Source organism: Epinephelus fuscoguttatus, linkage group LG21 (assembly GCF_011397635.1).
Source record: "Epinephelus fuscoguttatus linkage group LG21, E.fuscoguttatus.final_Chr_v1".
Classification (NCBI taxonomy): Eukaryota; Metazoa; Chordata; class Actinopteri; order Perciformes; family Serranidae; genus Epinephelus; species Epinephelus fuscoguttatus.
The window spans coordinates 27,869,185-27,889,727 of NC_064772.1; the positions used below are offsets into that span (position 1 = coordinate 27,869,185).

The 20,543-nt window shown below is 39.2% G+C and overlaps 1 protein-coding gene across 1 annotated transcript; it reads left to right on the forward strand.

Moving 5' to 3' along the window:
* Positions 1 to 573: 573 nt before the first annotated feature.
* Positions 574 to 15,578, forward strand: LOC125882223 (sialoadhesin-like). Its single transcript, XM_049565971.1, has 11 exons — positions 574 to 1,272; positions 2,294 to 2,404; positions 2,586 to 3,439; positions 5,937 to 6,049; positions 8,056 to 8,131; positions 8,342 to 8,725; positions 9,512 to 9,814; positions 14,296 to 14,556; positions 14,727 to 14,808; positions 14,936 to 14,975; positions 15,192 to 15,578. The coding sequence occupies exons 5-11, from the start codon at positions 8,059 to 8,061 to the stop codon at positions 15,372 to 15,374; spliced, it is 1,326 nt and encodes a 441-aa protein (XP_049421928.1). The 5' UTR covers positions 574 to 1,272; positions 2,294 to 2,404; positions 2,586 to 3,439; positions 5,937 to 6,049; positions 8,056 to 8,058; the 3' UTR covers positions 15,375 to 15,578.
* The last annotated feature ends 4,965 nt before the right edge of the window (positions 15,579 to 20,543 follow it).

Consider the following 20,543-nt stretch of genomic DNA (forward strand, 5'->3'; position numbering starts at 1 on the left):
CCTTTTTAATTATTTGTTTGACCTAAGCCCCTGGCATGTTTTTTTTTTTTTATTTTGCACTGTGGTTTTTCTTACTGGTTAAATGAGTGACGTGCAATTTGTTTGATAAAATAAAATACATAAATAGATTTTAAAAAATGTATAAATAATGAAATAAGAAAAATAATAATAATGATGAATATCCTATTAAGATTTCTGGTGAAAAGATTCAATAGTTTACTTTCTATAAATATGGAGGAATATGGAGGTTAGAAATGATTTAGAAACTCATTGATTTGTAAGCTGGCTGTTAGTTTAACAACCTGTCATGCAAATCCTTGTGTCACCATCATCAAACATCATGTTTACGCCCTCTTGTGGTCACAATGAGTAACTACAAGAGCAGGATACTGTCAAGTTAGACACAATTGTTCAGCTGTACTTCCGGTCGTTACTGTCAAAATAAAACCTGTTGAGCAGTTGAGAGGTGTAGTTACGCACTGTGACCACTAGAGGGCAGATAACGTGTATGGTGGGGTCATAAACGGTTGATCATGGCGCATTTTCCGGTGAAGTGTCAGGCCGTTTGGCAACTTCCGTCGAGCGTCGAGACCTGTGCTAGTGTAGGAATGCTAGTCATATTGTAAAACTGCCTAAACTACATTAATTTTCAATATATTTTGTTTCGTTCCTTTGTTTATCTTAGTCTGATTTGGGTGTCGATGTTTACTTTACGTCATGACCTCAAAACGAGCTAAAGTGTCTTCTCGGAGACTCGAGGACAGCACTTCAGGACACCACTGCAGTGTGCCGCAATGTACAGCCCCGGCTAGGTTTAATTCTTTTCTTAGTTTTTACACGTTTCCCAAAGACATTGAGCTACAGAAGAGGTGGGTGGCTAAAATTATTATTATTATTATTTTTCTCCATTACAAATCACATCAGAGTCTGCAGCCGACATGTTCAGACTAGACCTGATCGAGCCTTCAACTCCAGCCGGACAGACGTCTGAAAGATGGAGCTGTGTCGGTACTTTTTCAGTGGAACAACTTTACTCTGCCCCACGGCCTGGAGTTTGGCAGTGGACAGAGCGACCAGACACAGACATAGACACAATCCAAACTGAGGACCCCCCTATGGATGTACATAACCCAGACCACAACTACTGAGCCTGCTGCACTTGATCTCGCCCTCTGAGATCTACTCATTTTCTGAGTAGAAAATGGCTTTTAGCAACACGTTTGGGCTGGAGCGGTTTGCTGCCTCAGATGATGACATAAGGTTTTACACAAGGTAAGCAAAAATGTCAGCAGTGTTTCTCAGATGAATATGAAAGTATTTATTCTGGAAGCATTATGTATATGATATAAATCATTATGTGCATTTATATTTAGGAGTTATGGCTGTAATTGAAAAACAAAAAAGGGAAAAGAGTCATGTATGTGCATGAGTACGTATGTATGTGTGTATATATGTATGTATTTTTTGTTTGTTTTTTTTCTCTTCCCACTTGACACCAAGAATTGTGTAGCTTAAGATGCACAGCAGGCGGGCATTAATAAGCTTCGCTTCTGCCTGAGCCTTTTTCAGTCAATTTTGTATTGTTCTTTTCTTTTGCTGCTTTGAAGTATATATATGACTGAAATAAACTAAACTAAACTATATGATATAATATATCAGTTTAGTAATCTAACTTACAACTGTGATCTTATCTATATGCCATAAATAATTAGAAAGGTTATTGTGTCATGAGGGGCCATACCAATCAGCCCTTTAAAGATGCTGTGGGATTTGCAGAGAGAGAACGCCTCACTCTAGATCAGAAGACAGTTTGGTGCCTTCACTGTCTCCTCACACAAGACAGATGCCTACAGCTCCAAGTAAAGTATACAGAAAGGTAGCAGAAGACAATACGAATAATAAGATAAACATTTAGATAGAGGGACTGTATTAACAAGGCTTCCTGCACAAACACTGTCACAGTTAAAGGACAATGTGTGTTGGATGTCCAGCACTTTGTGTGGAGATGTTGTCCGTGTTATCGTCACCATCTTCTTGCTGCTGCTTACATTCAACCTGGTGTAACGTTAAATAAGGACCTACAGAATTATTTCCTGAATGCATATGTTTATATGTAAACAACTGAATTGTTTTTTAATTTGTTCTAACTCTGATTTTAATTAACTGTCTGTATACATGTTGTATAGTATAGTGTGTGGCATGAAGGGACTATAATATTGACCTTGAGGCCTTGATTACATCTTCAATTTAGTACAGCCCAAGGACACCTAACACATTTACATATGCCCCACAGGTTTGCGAGTCATTCCCACCTGATGGCCTTTAGAGCCAGCAACACACAAGATGGTGCGCATGACAAGAGCATGGACTGCACTTCAGAATATTGAGGTCCCTCACCCTGCAGGTGCAACAGTAAATTTATTTTCCTCTTGTCCTTATGGAGTGAGAAATATCATTCTGAGTATTTGGCATTGTTTTGGTTTGCAGTACAACATATTATAGTGGTAGTATCTGCATGATCATGGTCTGTCTGTGTGATGAGTAACAATAGTAAATAAAATGTACTGTATTTTCTTTTTTTACAGTCTCTTCAACCCATTCATGAGGTTATCCTGTCCATGACCTATTTGTCTTTGGGTCTGATGCAAAAAAGATTTGATCCACAGATTCAAAATCCACCAGTCAACTGTGAGCTGCATCATCAGTACTTGGGCTAACTTTCTGTATACTGTACTTGGAGCTGTAGGCATTTGGCTGTCTGAGGAGACAGTGAAGGCTCACCTGCCAGATGTTGTTCACAACTACTCTGATACTCAAGTGGTGCTGGACTGCACTGAGCTGCGGTGCTAAACACCAAACTCTCTTCTCCTGCACAGTGAGGTGTTCTCTACCTACAAACCCCACTGCACAGTCAAAGGGCTGATTGGTGTGGCCACTCATGGTGCAGTAACCTTCATGTCATCTCTTTATGAAGGCTCCATCAGTGACAAAGACATCCTGAAGCAGTCTAGCATTATCTCTCTCCTCAAACCAACAGCAGCCATCATGGTGGATAAGGGTTTCCTTGTAGATGACTGTGTCCCCTGCAAGGTCCACACACCAGCCTTCTTGTCCAAGAGAGAATAACTGTCTGGGGCAGAGGTCAGGGAGACGCAGTCTATTGCAAGATTGAGAGTGCATGTTGAGCGGCTCATTCCAGGGGTGAAGGAGCAGAAAATATTCCGTGCAGTGATCCCACTTTCACTCACAGGCAGCATGGATCAACTGTATGCAGTGGCCTGTGTCTTGGTTAACTACCAAAATGGACCTTTAGTCAAAGCCTGGGCAAGCAAGTGCTAATACTGGAGAAGCATAATGGGGGTTTCTGTCACAACTTCACCTACGTCTTATATGCACGGAGAAGAGAATGATTATCAAGACATCAAACCTCTAGAAACAGGTATGTGTTGAACGACTTTATTGTTAGATCAACATGTTTCAGTTCTTGTCATCAATATTACCAAACATTTTTGAGTGAGCGGGCAGTGGAGAAGTTACATGCTTCGAGGATTTATTTAAATGCTCAGTGTGTAAGATTTTTGGGGATTTATGAGCAGATTGTGTCAGAAATTGTGTATAATAATTATAAGCATGTTTTCAGTAGTATATAATCAGAGGATTTTAAGAATTTTGTAAACACCTTCATCTGAATATCATGGTTCATACTCAGTCTGATCTTCAGGTCTGTGCTTCCACATACCACTAGATGGCACTGTATACACTACAGCTGCTCAGTTTACTCTTAGGTGAGTTTGATTTTTCCAGAAAGCAGAAAGTCTGTGATCACAGCTAGTGATGGCCGATTGCTTCGCCAAAAGGCTGATCACACGAAGCCCCGTTTAACAGCTCATTTAGTAGTACTGATATCTGCTGGTCATTTGATGTACTACTGTGATATTACATGTGGGCTACATGCCAGTGGATCTGGCGTATAATATATAATGATGCTTAATTATGATGATTACGTCAGAATCCCCTTATGAGGTATTGTAAAGCCAGATGAAATGAATCTATCCTAAACTTGGTATATCAATAAAGTGCATACACACACACACACACACACACACACACATATGTGTATATATACATATATATACATATCTATATGTGTGTGTGTGTGTGTGTGTGTGTGTGTGTCCACAAAAGGTTAGAGTGCTTGTGTGACTGGGTCACTCAATCCTCTCCACTTAACGATCTTCAGAATCACCTTGGATCACACAGAACACTATGTATTTCCCGACTCGAATCACACAACGAGGCAGTCACGTGATTCCAGAGAAACGGGGCCTCATTTGTCTTTGGTCACGTGATATCCTGAAAAACGATACAGGCTTCGACACGAGCTTCATTTGGACACGCCCCCTTTGCTTGACACAGGCCTCGGGACCGCAGTATCAGCTGAACATCACTGATCACAGCAATACCAGTATACAGTATGATGTGTCATGACAAATTCTTGAGTTTTATATGAGCCATGTCTGCTCTGTGTGATGCTGCAGTGAGTTCTCTTGGTCTCGGGCCGATCAATAATCTGAACTTCTGATGTTTTTGTTGGCAAAGAAACAAAACACATGATTCAAGCTGAAATTATATCAGTAAAACTGCTGATTATTCATCGATGTTCATTAGAAACTAAGTGCTTAAGACAATTAAAACTTGTGTCTCTCTTTTTCTCTCTGCTCCCAGGTCTCTGAAAGGTGGAAATCAGTGAAATCAGGCCACATAAAGTGGTGTGTCTTAAAGATTATTACTTTTCCATGTCAACTACCCCAGATAGGGATAATTCCAGTACTTATGATATAACTGCTGGGTGGGGAGTTAATCTCGGTATGATAGAGAACAGAGACACCTCACAGCTCAGTCTTTAATCACCAATAAAACACTATTTTTTTTTACTGTTTTCATTCTGTTTGATGCTTTAAATGTGATTAAATACAACTGTGTGTGGTTGATGGACCAGAGTAAGTACACCAAAGAGAAGTGGTGGGATGTACACCGATAAAGTCATGACCAGAGCTCTGAGAATAACCTGAGAACTACAAGTAAACAGAGGAGGTTGTTTTAGCAACACAGCTCTCTGTAAACAAATGTCTTAATGAGTCCTGAATGCACTATACAGTTTCATGTTTAATACATTTGAAATTCAGCAGGAGTAGATCATCTAAAGTGCCTGGATCACTCCAATATTTGACCTAACAGTCACAACTGGTAAGATTTCAGCAGTATAAAACCTTATCTTGTGATGATCGATAGTTAACAATGAACTACATGCAGATCTACATTAAAAATCTTTTTCAGCTACAACAGTCAGCAACAACACAGTATAGAGACAGCTGCTACCCTAACTATATTAACTAGTATTATCATAGATTTGCTACAGAAGAAACAGCTCTTTGTTGTATCACACAGTAATCTTCGGTTATGTATGATTAGTTTCTTTCATATTTGTCAATTGCCTGATGAAGGTCTTACAAAGTGTGCGGGAGTTTTTCTACAAGACATATTTCTCTAATAAAACACTGGCTATCTGCGTTGATGGTCTCAAATCATCCTCATTTGTAATAACATAAGATTACCACTAAACTACTCGTAATGAAACTCTGCCAAAATATTACATGTCTGTATTTTATATCCACTGTTCATCTAAACTATATGTGCAATACATGAAGTTCATGTGTTTCTAGTTTTTAACATGTCACCACTGTGATAAATGCAACATGTATACAAAGGAAGATAAGGCACACAGACTTGCAGTGAGTCATGTGACAACATTAATCTTTTAGAATGAATAAATTAAATGCGCCCTGATGAGCTCAAGCTGCCTCAAAACTGATGTCCTCATTCACAGGGTGACCACAGGAAGAGTGACGACTTCTTGTCTCTCTATGCTATTTCAGACAATGGCTAAGCAAGGAAGTCAGGTACTGGGTCTGTAGCAGCTCTGCTAAACGGCTCGTCTGATTTTTAAACCAACTGTTTCTCCATTTTGACTGCAGGCTCATTTGGTGAGGTAAAATTTTATTGTGTTATATACATTTTTGTCTTTTTTACTGCTTTATGTTTTTTATTTTGCAGCTTCCACAAACTTCACTGAAAAATACATACAGTGCCCTCCAAAAGTATTGGAACAGTGAGGTCAATTCCTTTATTTTTGTTGTAGACTGAAAATATTTGGGTTTGACATCAAAAGATGAATATGGGACAAGAGATCAACATTTCAGCTTTTATTTCCAGGTATTTACATCTGGATCTGATACACAACTTAGAAGATAGCACCTTTTGTTTGAACCCATCCATTTTTCATGAGAGCAAAAGTATTGGAACATGTTACTGACATGTTACTGTGTGTTTTGTTGCCCAGGTGTCTCCCAATTACATTGATTATTCAAACAATAAATAGCACTGAATGTCTGAGCTCAGTTTCAGATTGGGAACGAAAGATTTTGCCTGTGCAGACTGCATTTAGAGGTGGAACCAACATGAAAACCAGAGAGCTGTCTATGGGTGAAAAAGAAGCAATTGTGAATCTGAGAGAAGATGGACAATCAATCAGAGCCATTGCACAAACATTGGCCATAGCCAGTACAACCATTTGGAATGTCCTGAAGAAGAAAGAAACCACTGGTGTACTAAGCAACAGACGTCGAACAGGTAGACCAAGGAAAACATCAGCAGTTGATGACAGAAACATTGTGAGAGCTGTAAAGAAAGACCCTAAAACAACTGTTAGTGACATCAGCAACAACCTCCAGAGGGCAGGAGTGAAGGTATCGCAATCTACTGTTCGCAGAAGACTTCATGAACAAAAGCACAGAGGCTACACCAGAAGATGCAAACCACTCATTAGCAAGAAGAATAGGAAGGCCAGGCTGGAATTTGCCAAAAGGTACAGAGATGAGCCTCAAAAATTCTGGGAAAAAGTTTTATGGACTGATGAGACAAAGATTAACTTTTTCCAAAGTGACGGAAAGGCGAAAGTTTGGAGAAAGAAAGGATCTGCTCATGATCCCAAACATACAAGCTCATCTGTGAAACACGGGAGGTAATGTCATGGCTTGGGCTTGCATGGCTTCTTCTGGGACGGGCTCTTTCATCTTCATTGATGATGTAACACATGATGGCAGCAGCAAAATGAACTCAGAAGTCTACAGAAACATTTTGTCTGCTAATTTAAAGAAAGATACAACCAAAGTGATTGGGAGATCCTTCATCATGCAGCAAGATAACGACCCAAAACACACTGCGAAAACAACAAAGGAGTTCATCAGGGGCAAGAAGTGGAAGGTTTTAGACTGGCCAAGTCAGTCTCCAGACTTAAACCCAATAGAGCATGCATTTTACCTGCTGAAGAGGAGACTGAAGGGAGTAACCCCCCAAAACAAACAACAACTGAAAGAGGCTGCGGTGAAAGCCTGGAAAAGCATCACAAAAGAAGAATGCAAAAGTTTGGTGATGTCAGTGGGTCACAGGCTTGATGCAGTTATTGAAAGCAAAGGATTTGCAACTAAATATTAAGTCTCATTCACTTTAATCTATTTTAAGTTTATATGTTCCAATACTTTTGCTCACCTAAAAATTTTATGTTCCATTACAAATAATGCTATCTTCTAAGTTGTGTATCAGATCCAGATGTAAATACCTGGAAATAAAAGCTGAAATGTTGATCTCTTGTCTCATATTCATCTTTTGATGTCAAACCCAAATGTTTTCAGTCTACAACAAAAGTAAACGAATTGCTGTTCCAATACTTTTGGAGGGCACTATATATTTTATGTGTTGTGTTTTGGTTTAGCAGAAATATCTCATGCTGTATCATTTAATTTTACATTTAATCTGTTTTCAGTGCAACTCTGCAGAGATCATTAATCACTATTATAACACAGTAACATCTGGTTGTACAGGGAGAGTTCCTGCTTTGAATGAGTGAATCTGAGGGGGCTTTCAGAGAACATGAATGTTTTATTTAAAATATGTTTTAATCAATATACTAAGAAAGTGAGTTTTTGTCAACTCCAGGTGATGAGTGTCGTTACAGTCCAGTGTGTGAAAATGGTGACAGCCAACATGTTACTGAGTGTCTTCTTTGTTTCAGGTGAGCTGTTTGTTCAGTCACTTTTATTTGGAGATGTTATTTTTTTACAACTGTTCATGTCCTGACTGCAAAGTGAAATGTTTTATACTGACAATGTTAAAAGGAAAAAGGACCAAACCTGCTGCTGCTTAATTGTAGTTTGTGTATCATGAAGTTTCTCTTCATGCTGATTTTGCTTCACAAATTGTTTATCATGATTCATTTTTACAGGTGCTTTGGCTGATTGTCCTCATGATCCAGCCCTATTCATTACTGCACCAAAGAACATTGAAGCACTGAGTGGATCTTGTTTGCAAATCCCATGTACCTTCTCACCTAAGCCAGACATAAACTTCAGCACCACAAGATCAGTTTTCGGAGTGTGGATTAAAAGTGACTCCAGATTTAACTCCAATCCAAACAATGTGATTTTCAACAGTAGTAAGACAGTTAACACCTACCCAATGAATATTACTGGAAACCTGAGTGAGAAAAACTGCACCACTTTATTTTCCAGTTTAATCACAAGTTACACAGACACATACTACTTCAGAATTGAGAACAGCCCAGTCATGGAAACAGGTTCTTGTGATCCTCTTCAAATAACAGTTAAAGGTAAGAGAGTTTTGTTTTTTATCAGTCTGATTTTACTTATTATTGTTTACTAAATCAGTTTCTGTCTAAACATTACACTCCATGATTCGAACTTTCACTGTGAAGATGATGATTCTTTTCTGTCTTACAATGTCTGCGCTACTTTAACTGTCAAATCAGACAAAATGTCAGCACATAAAAGGGAAAAAAACTCATGTATTGATTTGTTTTCACTCCTAGACATTTATCAGTAGTGACAAAAGCTACATGGCATTATTATTTATTTTCATAATTCTGTATTCAATTGAAAATTCATTCATTCATTCATTCATTCATTCATTCATCTTCTAACCGCTTCATCCTCTTGAGGGTCGCGGGGGGGGGGCTGGAGCCTATCCCAGCTGACATCGGGCGAGAGACAGGGTACACCCTGGACAGGTCGCCAGACTATCGCAGGGCTGACACATAGAGACAGACAACCATTCACGCTCACATTCACACCTATGGACAATTTAGAGTTATCAATTAACCTAGTCCCCAGTCTGCATGTCTTTGGACTGTGGGAGGAAGCCGGAGTGCCCGGAGAGAACCCACGCTGACACGGGGAGAACATGCAAGCTCCGCACAGAAGGGCTCTCACGCTCGGGATCGAACCGGCAACCCTCTTGCTGTGAGGCGAGAGTGCTAACCACCACACCACCATGCCGCCCTCAATTGAAAATTGGTTTAGTTTATCAACTAATCATCAGAGAATAAATGAGTTTCAGTCATCTTAGAGTAAAATCTGTGTTTGATTTGAAACCCCAGATTCTCCTCTGAGCCCCAGAATTGAGATCTCAGGTGATCTGAAGGAGAAGGAGTCTGTCACTATAACCTGCTCAGCTTCCACTCCCTGTCCACACTCCCCTCCTAAACTCACCTGGAATCTCCAACAAGACCCTCACAACACAACAGAGGAGAACACAGATCGAACTTTCACAGCCAAAATCCAGGAGACCATCACTCTGTCAGACAAACATGATGGAGTCACCATCACCTGTTCTGCCACATATCCTGTGGATGGAGGAAACTATAAGACAGCAGAGGAGAGAAAGACTCTCAGTGTTTCATGTAAGACAACACATTGTATTAGTTTCTGACTTCCCATGACTCTCTTTTTTCAATGATCTTACTCAGGCTCTGATGTATCTATCGCCTCTTATTTTGTTTGTCACATTTTCCTCAGATGCTCCCAAGGACACCTCAGTGTCCATCAGTCCATCAGGTTTGGTGTCAGCAGGTAGCTGGGTGAACCTGACCTGCTACAGCAGAGCCAATCCTCCCGTCAGCAGCTTCACCTGGTTCAAGACCAGCAAAGATGGACCCATCAAAGTGTCTGACAAAGACCTTTACAGCTTTAATGTGACAGATGGAGGATTTTATTACTGTGTGGCCACAAATGATCTTGGTAATGAAACATCATCGGAGATCAAGCTGATTGCTGAAGGTAGTTACTGAATCTACTGACATAAATCTTATCTTATCTGCTGTATGTTTTTGTTATTGTGTTGTAGTACCCTGTAGAGCACTTTGATTATGATTACCATCAGTATTTTTACATGTCTTCATTCAACACTCGTCTCCTTTTAGTCACTTATTTTGTTTTCTGTAATGAGCAGAAGGTAGCTTAATACGATGGGATGCAGTTTAGAGTCATAAAATTTTTTACTAAGGAGAAGCTGACCAGGCTGTCTTGTTACAGGCAATCCAGAGTTTGGGGTTGATGTCCACATCACAGTGAAGATCCTGGGAATCATAGCACTCTACGGCACAATCATCATCTTTGAGTGGTGAGAGGAACTTTTCTATGATCTGATCAGTTGCAGCTTAAGACTAATTGGTCTCGTCCAAATCTTTAAAGTGAATGTTCAGAACTTTTATTCATGTTAATTCATATTCCTTTCAGGTGGTTTAGATCAAGATGCTGCAACAAACCAGTGAAAGTAAGCTACAGGCACATTATCCTTTCAACAATAAACTGTCTTTGAAGAAAGGGACAAAAGCTGCTATTATGAACGAGCCAAGATTTTGTTTGTAGACGTCTTTGAGACAATGATAACTGATTCATTTCCACAGGACATAGCTGAAGCAGACTACATCAACTGTGTGATTGAGATTCAAGCATCATGAAGGAGAAGAGGAAAACGTCTTGTTCACCTTTTATGGAATATTTCTGATTCTTATTCATCTTATTCTTAAATATTAAATATTTTTCTTTGCAGCAGATCAGTAAGATGATCAAAAGTTCAAGTGCAAACAAGACAGAAGATCATATACTGTAGCCTCATTATTAATTGTTTAAGATTGTGCTATCTTTTTTATCCAACAGTGTTTTCTTTGCATGCATGAATATATTTTTTCAAACAAAAGCTTTGATAGTTAAAATTAGATTTTTGTTGTGATGAGGAAGCAGAAAATGTGGATATTTATCTTTTATTGTCACAGTTGTTTTGTGTATATACATGTGTAGATGAATGCTGGATTAAAAGCATCTGAAGTTAAACAAAGCATTTTAATCAGGTTCTCTCCTCAGCGCTGTATTGCAGAGCAGCAGTGATACAGACTGTACACAAGTCAGTTTAATAAACTCTGTGGTAACTACATGTGTCAAATAGTCTTTGGTTGATAACACATTAGAATAAGTTAAAGAATCAGGTGGCATTATTAAATATCCCTTTCAGTTTGACAAGAGCACTGAGACACCTCACAGTTCAGTCTTTAATTGCCACTAACACACATTACAGTTCTTGTATTTCACGTTGTTTTGATGGTATGAATGTGAGGAAATACAACTGTGTGAGGCTGATAGACCAGAATAAGAACACCAGAGAGGAGTTGTGAGCTATAAACTGATAGAGTCATGACCAGGGGCCTCATTTATGAAAGAGTGCTTAGGATTCATACTAAAAGTTGACGTGCACCCAAAAGCTGAAAATGGCGCCAAAAAATAACCTGATTTATAAAACCGTGCGCACGCACACTTAGACGCAATGTTCTCTTTATAAATCACAGACCTCCTGGAGTTGTGCACACCCAGATCCGCCTCATATTCTGCCCTCTACACGCCCTAGTTCAACCATAAATGGTCATGCAAATCACCTCATGAATGCGATGTGCATATAAATAAGCTGGCATGCGAGTGTTCTCTCGTTGTGTGAGTCATGGCGACAGGTGTGAGAAGCAGACCAAAAGCGGAATTTCTCCGAGACTGAGCTAGAGACCCTTTAACGGGAGGTGGAGGACTGAAGAAAGATTTTATTTGGTGGCCACAGCAGCGGGATCACTAATAAAAGAAAACAAAAAAAAAGTGGCAACACATCAGCGCTGCTGATGCTGTCAGCTGTGTCTGTGGGACTGCACGGACAGTGACAGAGAAAAAAAAAAAGTGGTCTGATCCAAAGGTAGACCAAATATTTCTACTCCTTTACCAACATGTAGTTAATGTGTTGCTTTTAAATTTGAGGATGTTTGACACTGATGTGCGACATAAAGAATCACATTTATTAAAGGTGGAGGCAAAAAGGAGTATGTGCCAGTGCCATCTTGCGCAATTACGCATGAGGGTCACCGCAGTATTTATGTGTTTATGGCAATTAGTCTGATCAGACTCCCGGCCTGAATTACAGCATGAACCAGTGGTATCCCTGTCCCAAAATACAACGTGTAATTTGAAATACAATTCAAAGATGAAAGTGTAATAGGCGAACACGTTTCTTCATGCCGGTTTTGTCATGAACCACACATGTCTAAGTAGGGCTGATGAAATGAGTGTAAGGGTTGTGCTTAATGGCTGCATTTTGAGACATGATAAATACACTGGAAATATTTAGCTAAATAAATAAATATATTCCATGCAGTCGCGCCATCCTCTCCCCTCCTGCGCTCACAGAGTGGACAATGAGACATTAGAGGCAGTGCGGATTAAATACGTGTTTAGAAAGAATTTCAATTCAGGATTTGAGTTGGATTTTACAACGTTTTTATGAAACAATTATCACTCACTCCAAGCGCAAAATAAGGCTGCTGGATTTAATTTCAATGATAACGTGGATCTAAGGTGGATATAGCATGACATTAAATTTGTGTGAGACATCAATAAAAATCTGACTCCACTTCTCCACCTGCGCTGCGTCGCCACTTCCCAGTGTCTCCAAAATGTGCGCACGCATGAATCACAGTGCACATTACAGGTGCGCACATTCTCCCGCCAAGTTTATTTTTATAAATCACAACCTTTGCGTGGTAAGTGGCGTACGCCACTTTCAAGCCCCGTTTTGTGCGTAAGCTTTATAAATGAGGCCCCAGAGCTCTAAGAAAAACCTGAGAACTATTATATAAGTAAACAGGGATCAGTTCCACATGCAGGATCATCAGAGCGACTGTAGTCACACAGCTCTGTGCAACCAGATGTCTTCATCAGTCCAGAGTTGTGTTTACACAAAATGATTATAAAGAGATACAAAACAGCTGCAAAGAGACTCACAACATATATGAAATAGGGCAAAACCATCACAAAGACACAAAACCATTCCAAAGAGATGTGTAACGACTACTACGACACACAAAACAACAAATGAGGCCGAGCTACTATAAAGTCTGTCTTGCTCCTATTTAGGAGAGGTGGTGGGGCCTTTTGCATGTCTGTGCCCACGGGCCCATTGTCTTATAATTCGCCCACAGCGCAACTAACTACTTGTAATGAAACTCACTCTATATATTACATGTCAAAATTCTATATACAGTTAACTACACCTGTGCAATACATGAAGTTCATATTTTTATATTTGTTTAACATGGCACTACTGTGATTAATACAGCATGCTACAAAAAAGATAAGGCACGCAGGCTTGCAGTGAGTCGTGACAAAATTAATCTTTAAGAATAATTTAGTTATTTGTGTCCTGATGAGCTCAAGCTGCCTCAAAAACTGACTTCCTCACTCACAGGCTGTGATCATAAGAGTGACAACTTCTTGTCTCTCTGCAGTATATCAGTCATTTCATATCCAGCTTGAAACAGTAACTCTGTTTGCTTTTAAATCAACAGCTTAGCAGCAAAGTCAGGTACTGGGTCTGTGGCAGCTCGGCTGAAACTCACAAATTGTCTGATTTTAAAACTAATTGTTTCTCCGCTCTGACTGCAGGCTCATTTGGTGAGGTAAAATGTTTCTGCTTTTTATACTTTTTATTTTTTATTTTTTAATGCTTTATGTTTTATATTTTGCAGCTTTTTTTGAGCTGCACTGAAAAAAAACATATATATAGACATATTTTATTTGTTTGGTCTTGGTTTAGCAGAAATATCTCATGCTGTATCATTTAATTTTACATTTAATCTGTTTTCAGTGCAACTCTACAGAGATCATTAATCACTATTATGACACAGTAACATCTGGTTGTACAGGGAGAGTTCCTGCTTTGAATGAGTGAGTCACTTCATTTTATTAGTTCCTGATGGACTTTCTGATTTCCCATGACTCTCTTTTCTCAGTGATCTTATTCAGGCTCTGATGTATCTATCACCTCTTATTTTGTTTGTCACATTTTCTTCAGATGCTCCCAAGAACACCTCAGTGTCCATCAGTCCATCAGGTTTGGTGTCAGCAGGTAGCTGGGTGAACCTGACCTGCTCCAGCAGAGCCAATCCTCCCATCAGCAGCTTCACCTGGTTCAAGACCAGCAAAGATGGACCCATCAAAGTGTCTGACAAAGACCTTTACAGTTTTAATGTGACTGATGGAGGAGTTTATTACTGTGTGGCCACAAATGATCTTGGTAATGGAACATCATCAGAGATCCATCTGACTGTTAAAGGTAAAAATAGTCAGTACAGTTACTGAATCCACTGACATAAATCTTATCTGCTGTATGTTTTTATGAGTGTGTTATAGTACCTTGTAGAGCACTTTGATTACCATGATCAATATTGTTACATGTCCACAATCAACACTCGTCTCACTTATTTTGTTTTCTTTTATGAGCAGGAGGTAGCTTAATACGATGGGGAGCAGTTATTGGAGGAATCTTTGGGATCCTTGTTCTCATCTGCCTGGTCGTCTGTGTTTGGTGAGTATCACAAATTAAAGCAGCAGTCTTGACTGAGTTCATTCACATGCAATAATAGTCTTGACACTTAACTGGCACACTGTATATTGAACCTGAAACACAGTATAACTGATCTGATGTCTTCCAGGCGTTTAAAGTCGACACATTCAACTGCACAACAGACTCAGGTGAGAACACACTGAGCTTCCTGTACAGCACTGCACTGTGTGTTCTGCTCACATTGGCTGTGTGATCAACCTGACACAGTGTCTGTGCTTTAGTTTACATCCTGACTTTGTCCAAAAGTCCAGTCAATGAATCTGAAATGAGTCTGTCATTATTTAATAAGGATCCAGCTGAAGGTTCACCTCACAGCACCTCCTGTTTGATTTACTATTTTACAGAGTCAAACAGGTGAAGAGCTTGTTGTTGCAGAGCCACCAAGAAAAGCAGAAGAAGAAGAAGACATCCATTATGGAGAGATCGACTTCTCCAAGCGGAGACCTGGACCGTCCTCGGCTTCAGAGATGGACAGTGAACAGCAGCAGGATCCACTGTATGCACAGGTCAAAGTGTCGAAGACCTAAACGTCCCAGAGGATCTCTACGCTCAAGTGAAGAGAAAATGAGTATTGTCTTGTGATTACATCTGGGGTGGATTTATAGTTATCCTTTTTTAACCTATACAAGATGTATAATATAGAAAAGACACTAGAGCCTGGACAGAAAAAGCATCTTCATTTCACACAGTTAAGGGGAACTCAAAACTTCCACGCTCTGCAGCTCAGATGGTTTTGTCAGCCATTTTAATATCACACTTCATAATTGTGAATAACCTCATCCGGCTGTTGCTGTGTGATTAGTAATCTGCATATCAGATCAGTGCCAACAGAAGCCCTACACCTCTTAATAGGGAAGTATTATAAATAACAATACGAGAAAGAATCATAGTGACCTTAATACAAGGGCAGTTCTGTGCACACATTACCAGTGTAGGACAAGATTGTGTTTAATCTGGAAAGGTTTGTGTAATTTATTATCTTACTATTATCTTATATATTACAGATCATTTTTTACAAAGCAAGTTTAATCTCATGTACTTATCTACTGTGTTGTGTCTATATTTTTATTTGTATTTGAACGACTTTCAAAAATGAACATAAAACATTGTTTCTGCATTTTAAGTCATTTATTCATTGCACTGTAATAAAAACCTTGGCAGTTGAATCACAAACATTACAAAAGTGGCAAGATGGATGATGCATAGTAATTCCCACTGGAATTGTGCTACAATATTCTGAGTAATTAATTGACTTCTGATATGTATTTGAGTGTCAGCTCAATTCAAAATAAAGGGCACTTCATGAGATTTCATGATTTATGATTTTTGTTGTAAGTATTTATTTCTATATTTCATTAAGTGGTTTTATTAAAAACTTAAATTATTCAAAGAAAAAAATATTCACAAGTTGTTAAAAAAAACAAAAAAAAACAAAGCAAACATGGCAGGGGTTTTTGGTTAAATAAACAGTTGACAGAAAGACAGAAATATTTAAAAGAAAAAAAAACACTAAAGTCACATTTAAGGCACATCTATAATAGTCTGCTATTTATTATGTTTGCCTTGAAGCTTGGTAGAGTTTATGGTTACAGACAGCGTTTAATAAGCCGATGTAACACAAGCACATGTAAATACTGCCCCCCGGTGGACATAATGCGCAACTATATCGTCTGTTACTGTTTTATTTATTTTTTTAGATGAACACAAAAAAGAAAGCTTTGTTTTAGCTAATTATTATACTAACTAAATCATATTATTAGATAATTATATAATTTATATATTTTATAATATAGCCATAATAGTATGTTAAGAGTATTATAGATGCATTTAAATGTGCCTTTGTATTTTTCTTTTCTCGTTTCTTTTCTTTTCCTTTTTAATTATTTGTTTGACCTAAGCCCCTGGCATGTTTTTTTTTTATTATTATTTTGCACTGTGGTTTTTCTTACTGGTTAAATGAGTGACGTGCAATTTGTTTGATAAAATAAAATACATAAATAGATTTTAAAAAATGTATAAATAATGAAATAAGAAAAATAATAATAATGAATATCCTATTAAGATTTCTGGTGAAAAGATTCAATAGTTTACTTTCTATAAATATGGAGGAATATGGAGGTTAGAAATGATTTAGAAACTCATTGATCTGTAAGCTGGCTGTTAGTTTAACAACCTGTCATGCAAATCCTTGTGTCACCATCATCAAACATCATGTTTACGCCCTCTTGTGGTCACAATGAGTAACTACAAGAGCAGGATACTGTCAAGTTAGACACAATTGTTCAGCTGTACTTCCGGTCGTTACTGTCAAAATAAAACCTCTTGAGCAGTTGAGAGGTGTAGTTACGCACTGTGACCACTAGAGGGCAGATAACGTGTATGGTGGGGTCATAAACGGTTGATCATGGCGCATTTTCCGGTGCAGTGTCAGGCCGTTTGGCAACTTCCGCCGAGCGTAGAGACCTGTGCTAGTGTAGGAATGCTAGTCATATTGTAAAACTGCCTAAACTACATTAATTTTCAATATATTTTGTTTCGTTCCTTTGTTTATCTTAGTCTGATTTGGGTGTGGAGTTTAGAGCCAGGCGCTGCAGTTGCTCTCCACCGGATTTTAAATAGGCAAGATGGCGGCTTGAGCAACCACGCACGAGGACGCTGTGCACCAAACTTTATCCAATTGCTTCAAAAGGAATTTCTTTGACTTATTTGTTTAACATAATGACGACTAGGACCCGGGGTGCTTATAGAGCGAGCTTTGCCGCCAGAGTTGGTGGAAAGAGAGACATGAATTCGCGTAAAGTACTCGAGGCTGCGGGGCACGACTACACATTTGCAGCCGGCTGCACGGAGGAGCTCGAGGCTTTCGATGAGGAATTCCCACCGCTGCTGGTAACACCATCTAAATCTCCAGCAATGAAGAAAAAGGCCAGCGAGGTTGTGGAGAGCACCTCGCTTAGCGTGGACATGCTCAAACAGTTTGAAGAGGTAAAGAAATTGATTAACTTAAGATGCGACTCTATCGACTGTAAAATTACACACCTGGAGGAAAAGTTGGAACGCACCACTGTTGAGCTGAAGGCTGTGAGCGCTAAGGTGGCCCACGTTGAGCAGAAGGTCGCCCAGGTGGAGCAACCTGTCAAGCAGATCACCAAAAGGATGGTTGAGCTGGAGACATACACGCGCCGATGGAACCTCAGGCTCGTTGGAGTTCCCGAGTCTGACCAGGAGGACGTCCGCAGTCGCGCCATCACCATCTGCCAGGAGGTGCTGCCTGACAAGAGGGACACACTGGCAGAGCATGTGGACACCGTCCATCGCCTGGGCAGGAGGAGGCAACCTGCGGAGGGTAGCAACCCCAGAAGGATCATCATCCAGTTCATCTCTCGGGTCAGTAGAGACGCGGTGTGGAGAGTTGCAAAAACTTCTTCGTACCTCAGGGAGCGCGGCTTCCAATTCAAAGAGGACTTGTCGAAGGGGGACCGAGAGCGGAGAGAGAGGCGTTGGCCCGCGGTTTATTTTCAATTTATTTATGGCTTTTTCCATCGTTTCATTGAATGCCAGGGGCTTAAGAAATGGGCTGAAGCGTAAGGCTTTATTTTTATTTATTAAACAGCCAAAAGTTGATTTTGCTTTTCTGCAAGAATCACACTCCAACATTAAAGACACAAGCTTTTGGAAAGCACAGTGGGGCAGTGATATTTGGTTCTCACATGGGTCTGAACACTCTGCAGGGGTATCTAACTTAAAGGGTCATTTTGAAGGGGAAACTTTGCAATCGTTGTGTGACAAACAGGGTCACTACGTTTGTCTGGTTTGCAGAATAAGGGACATAGTTTTCATTTTGATTAATATTTATGGCTATAATTGCAGGTCAGATAATGATGAGTTTTTGGACTCTTTGGACGCTAAACTTACCATTTTAACGCAAAAATATTTTAATGCACACCTGATAATTGGAGGGGACTTTAATATTGTGTTGAACAAATCTCTTGACAGATGGCCACCCGGTAAGCCCTCGTTTGCAAATTCTTCATTAAAAACGCTGATGAATAAATATGATCTTTATGATGTATGGAGGGGGGAATTCCCCAGGGACAGAGTTTACACTTGGAGTAACAAGGATGGATCTAGACAATCAAGGCTTGACTGTTGGCTTGTTTCTAACTCTCTAGATAAGGATTCCATCACAGTTGATCTTTTACCCACTCTGTTGACAGATCATGAGGCAGTTTTGCTTAATGTTAACCTGTTTCGAGACAATCTAAAAGTAAAACACTTCTTCTATTGGAAAATGAACTGCTCCTTGTTAAAACATAATTCTGTGAAAATTGAATTGCAGAGATTGATTAAGTGGCATTGGGATCAAGCTCAGAAGGACAAAGTTTATGGCAAAAACTGGGAATAATATGAAATAGGTAAATATATGAGGAAATATGGTAGTGACTTAGCTAAATCTAGAAGAAAAGAAGTAGGAAATATCATCTCTGAGATAACATCCCTAACCAGCATTCCTCCAGATTCACTCTGCTAAAGATAGACTCAGATTGATTGAACTCCAAACGAAACTTGATGACTTGTATAAATGTAAGGCAGAGGGGGCTTTTGTTAGATCGAGGCACAAGTGGCTGGAGGAGGGAGAGCAGATGACTTCATACTTTTTTAAACTGGAGAAATCTCGAGCCAAGCACAACTCCTTATCTGAGTTAAATATCAGTGGGTCCGTTATCAATGATAAGGAAAAGACATCCGAGTTTTGCCATAATTACTTCTCCTCTCTTTAGAAAACTAAATTTGATTATAATGCTATGTTGTTGTTCTTTAGTTATATAAATATACACTCTATTAGAACCATTACTCAATCACAGAAGCTGATGTGTGATTCCCTAATCAGCCAGCAGGAGGTGCAAGATGCTATGTTAAACCTTAAAAACAATAGATCACCTGGGAATGACGGCGTCAGCTCTGAATTTTATAAAGAGTTTTCTGATCTGTTGGCAACATTTCTTTTTAAGGTTTTTTCTGAGAGCGTTGCAAGAGCACAACTTCCTGCTACTATGACACAGGGGCTAATTAATTTAATACCCAAACCCAGAAAAGACGTGCTTCTTATTGACAACTGGAGACCCATAACTCTATTAAATAATGATTATAAGATATTTGCTTTAATTTTTGCAAAGCGATTTAAAGGAGTTCTGGACTCAATAATCGATGAAAATCAATCAGGATTCATGAGTAAAAGGCACATTGTTAATAACCTAAGACTTGTTTTGGATTTGATTGATTACTCAGATTTGATTGAAGATGATAGTTTTATCCTTTTCCTTGATTTTTACAAGGCTTTTGATACTGTTGAGCATCCGTTTATTTTCTATTGCCTTGAAAAATTAGGGTTTGGGGAATATTTTTGCAACGCAATGAAAACTCTTTATACAAATGGTAACAGCTCTGTAAAACTGACTGGTGGTACTACACAGAGGTTTTATCAGGAGAGAGGAATACGACAGAGGTGCCCTGTCTCTGTTTACTTGTTTTTAGTGGTGGCTCAAATGTTTTGTGTATATACAGTACAGGCCAAAAGTTTGGACACATCTTCTCATTCAATGCGTTTTCTTTATTTTCATGACTATTTACATTGTAGATTCTCACTGAAGGCATCAAAACTATGAATGAACACATGTGGAGTTATGTACTTAACA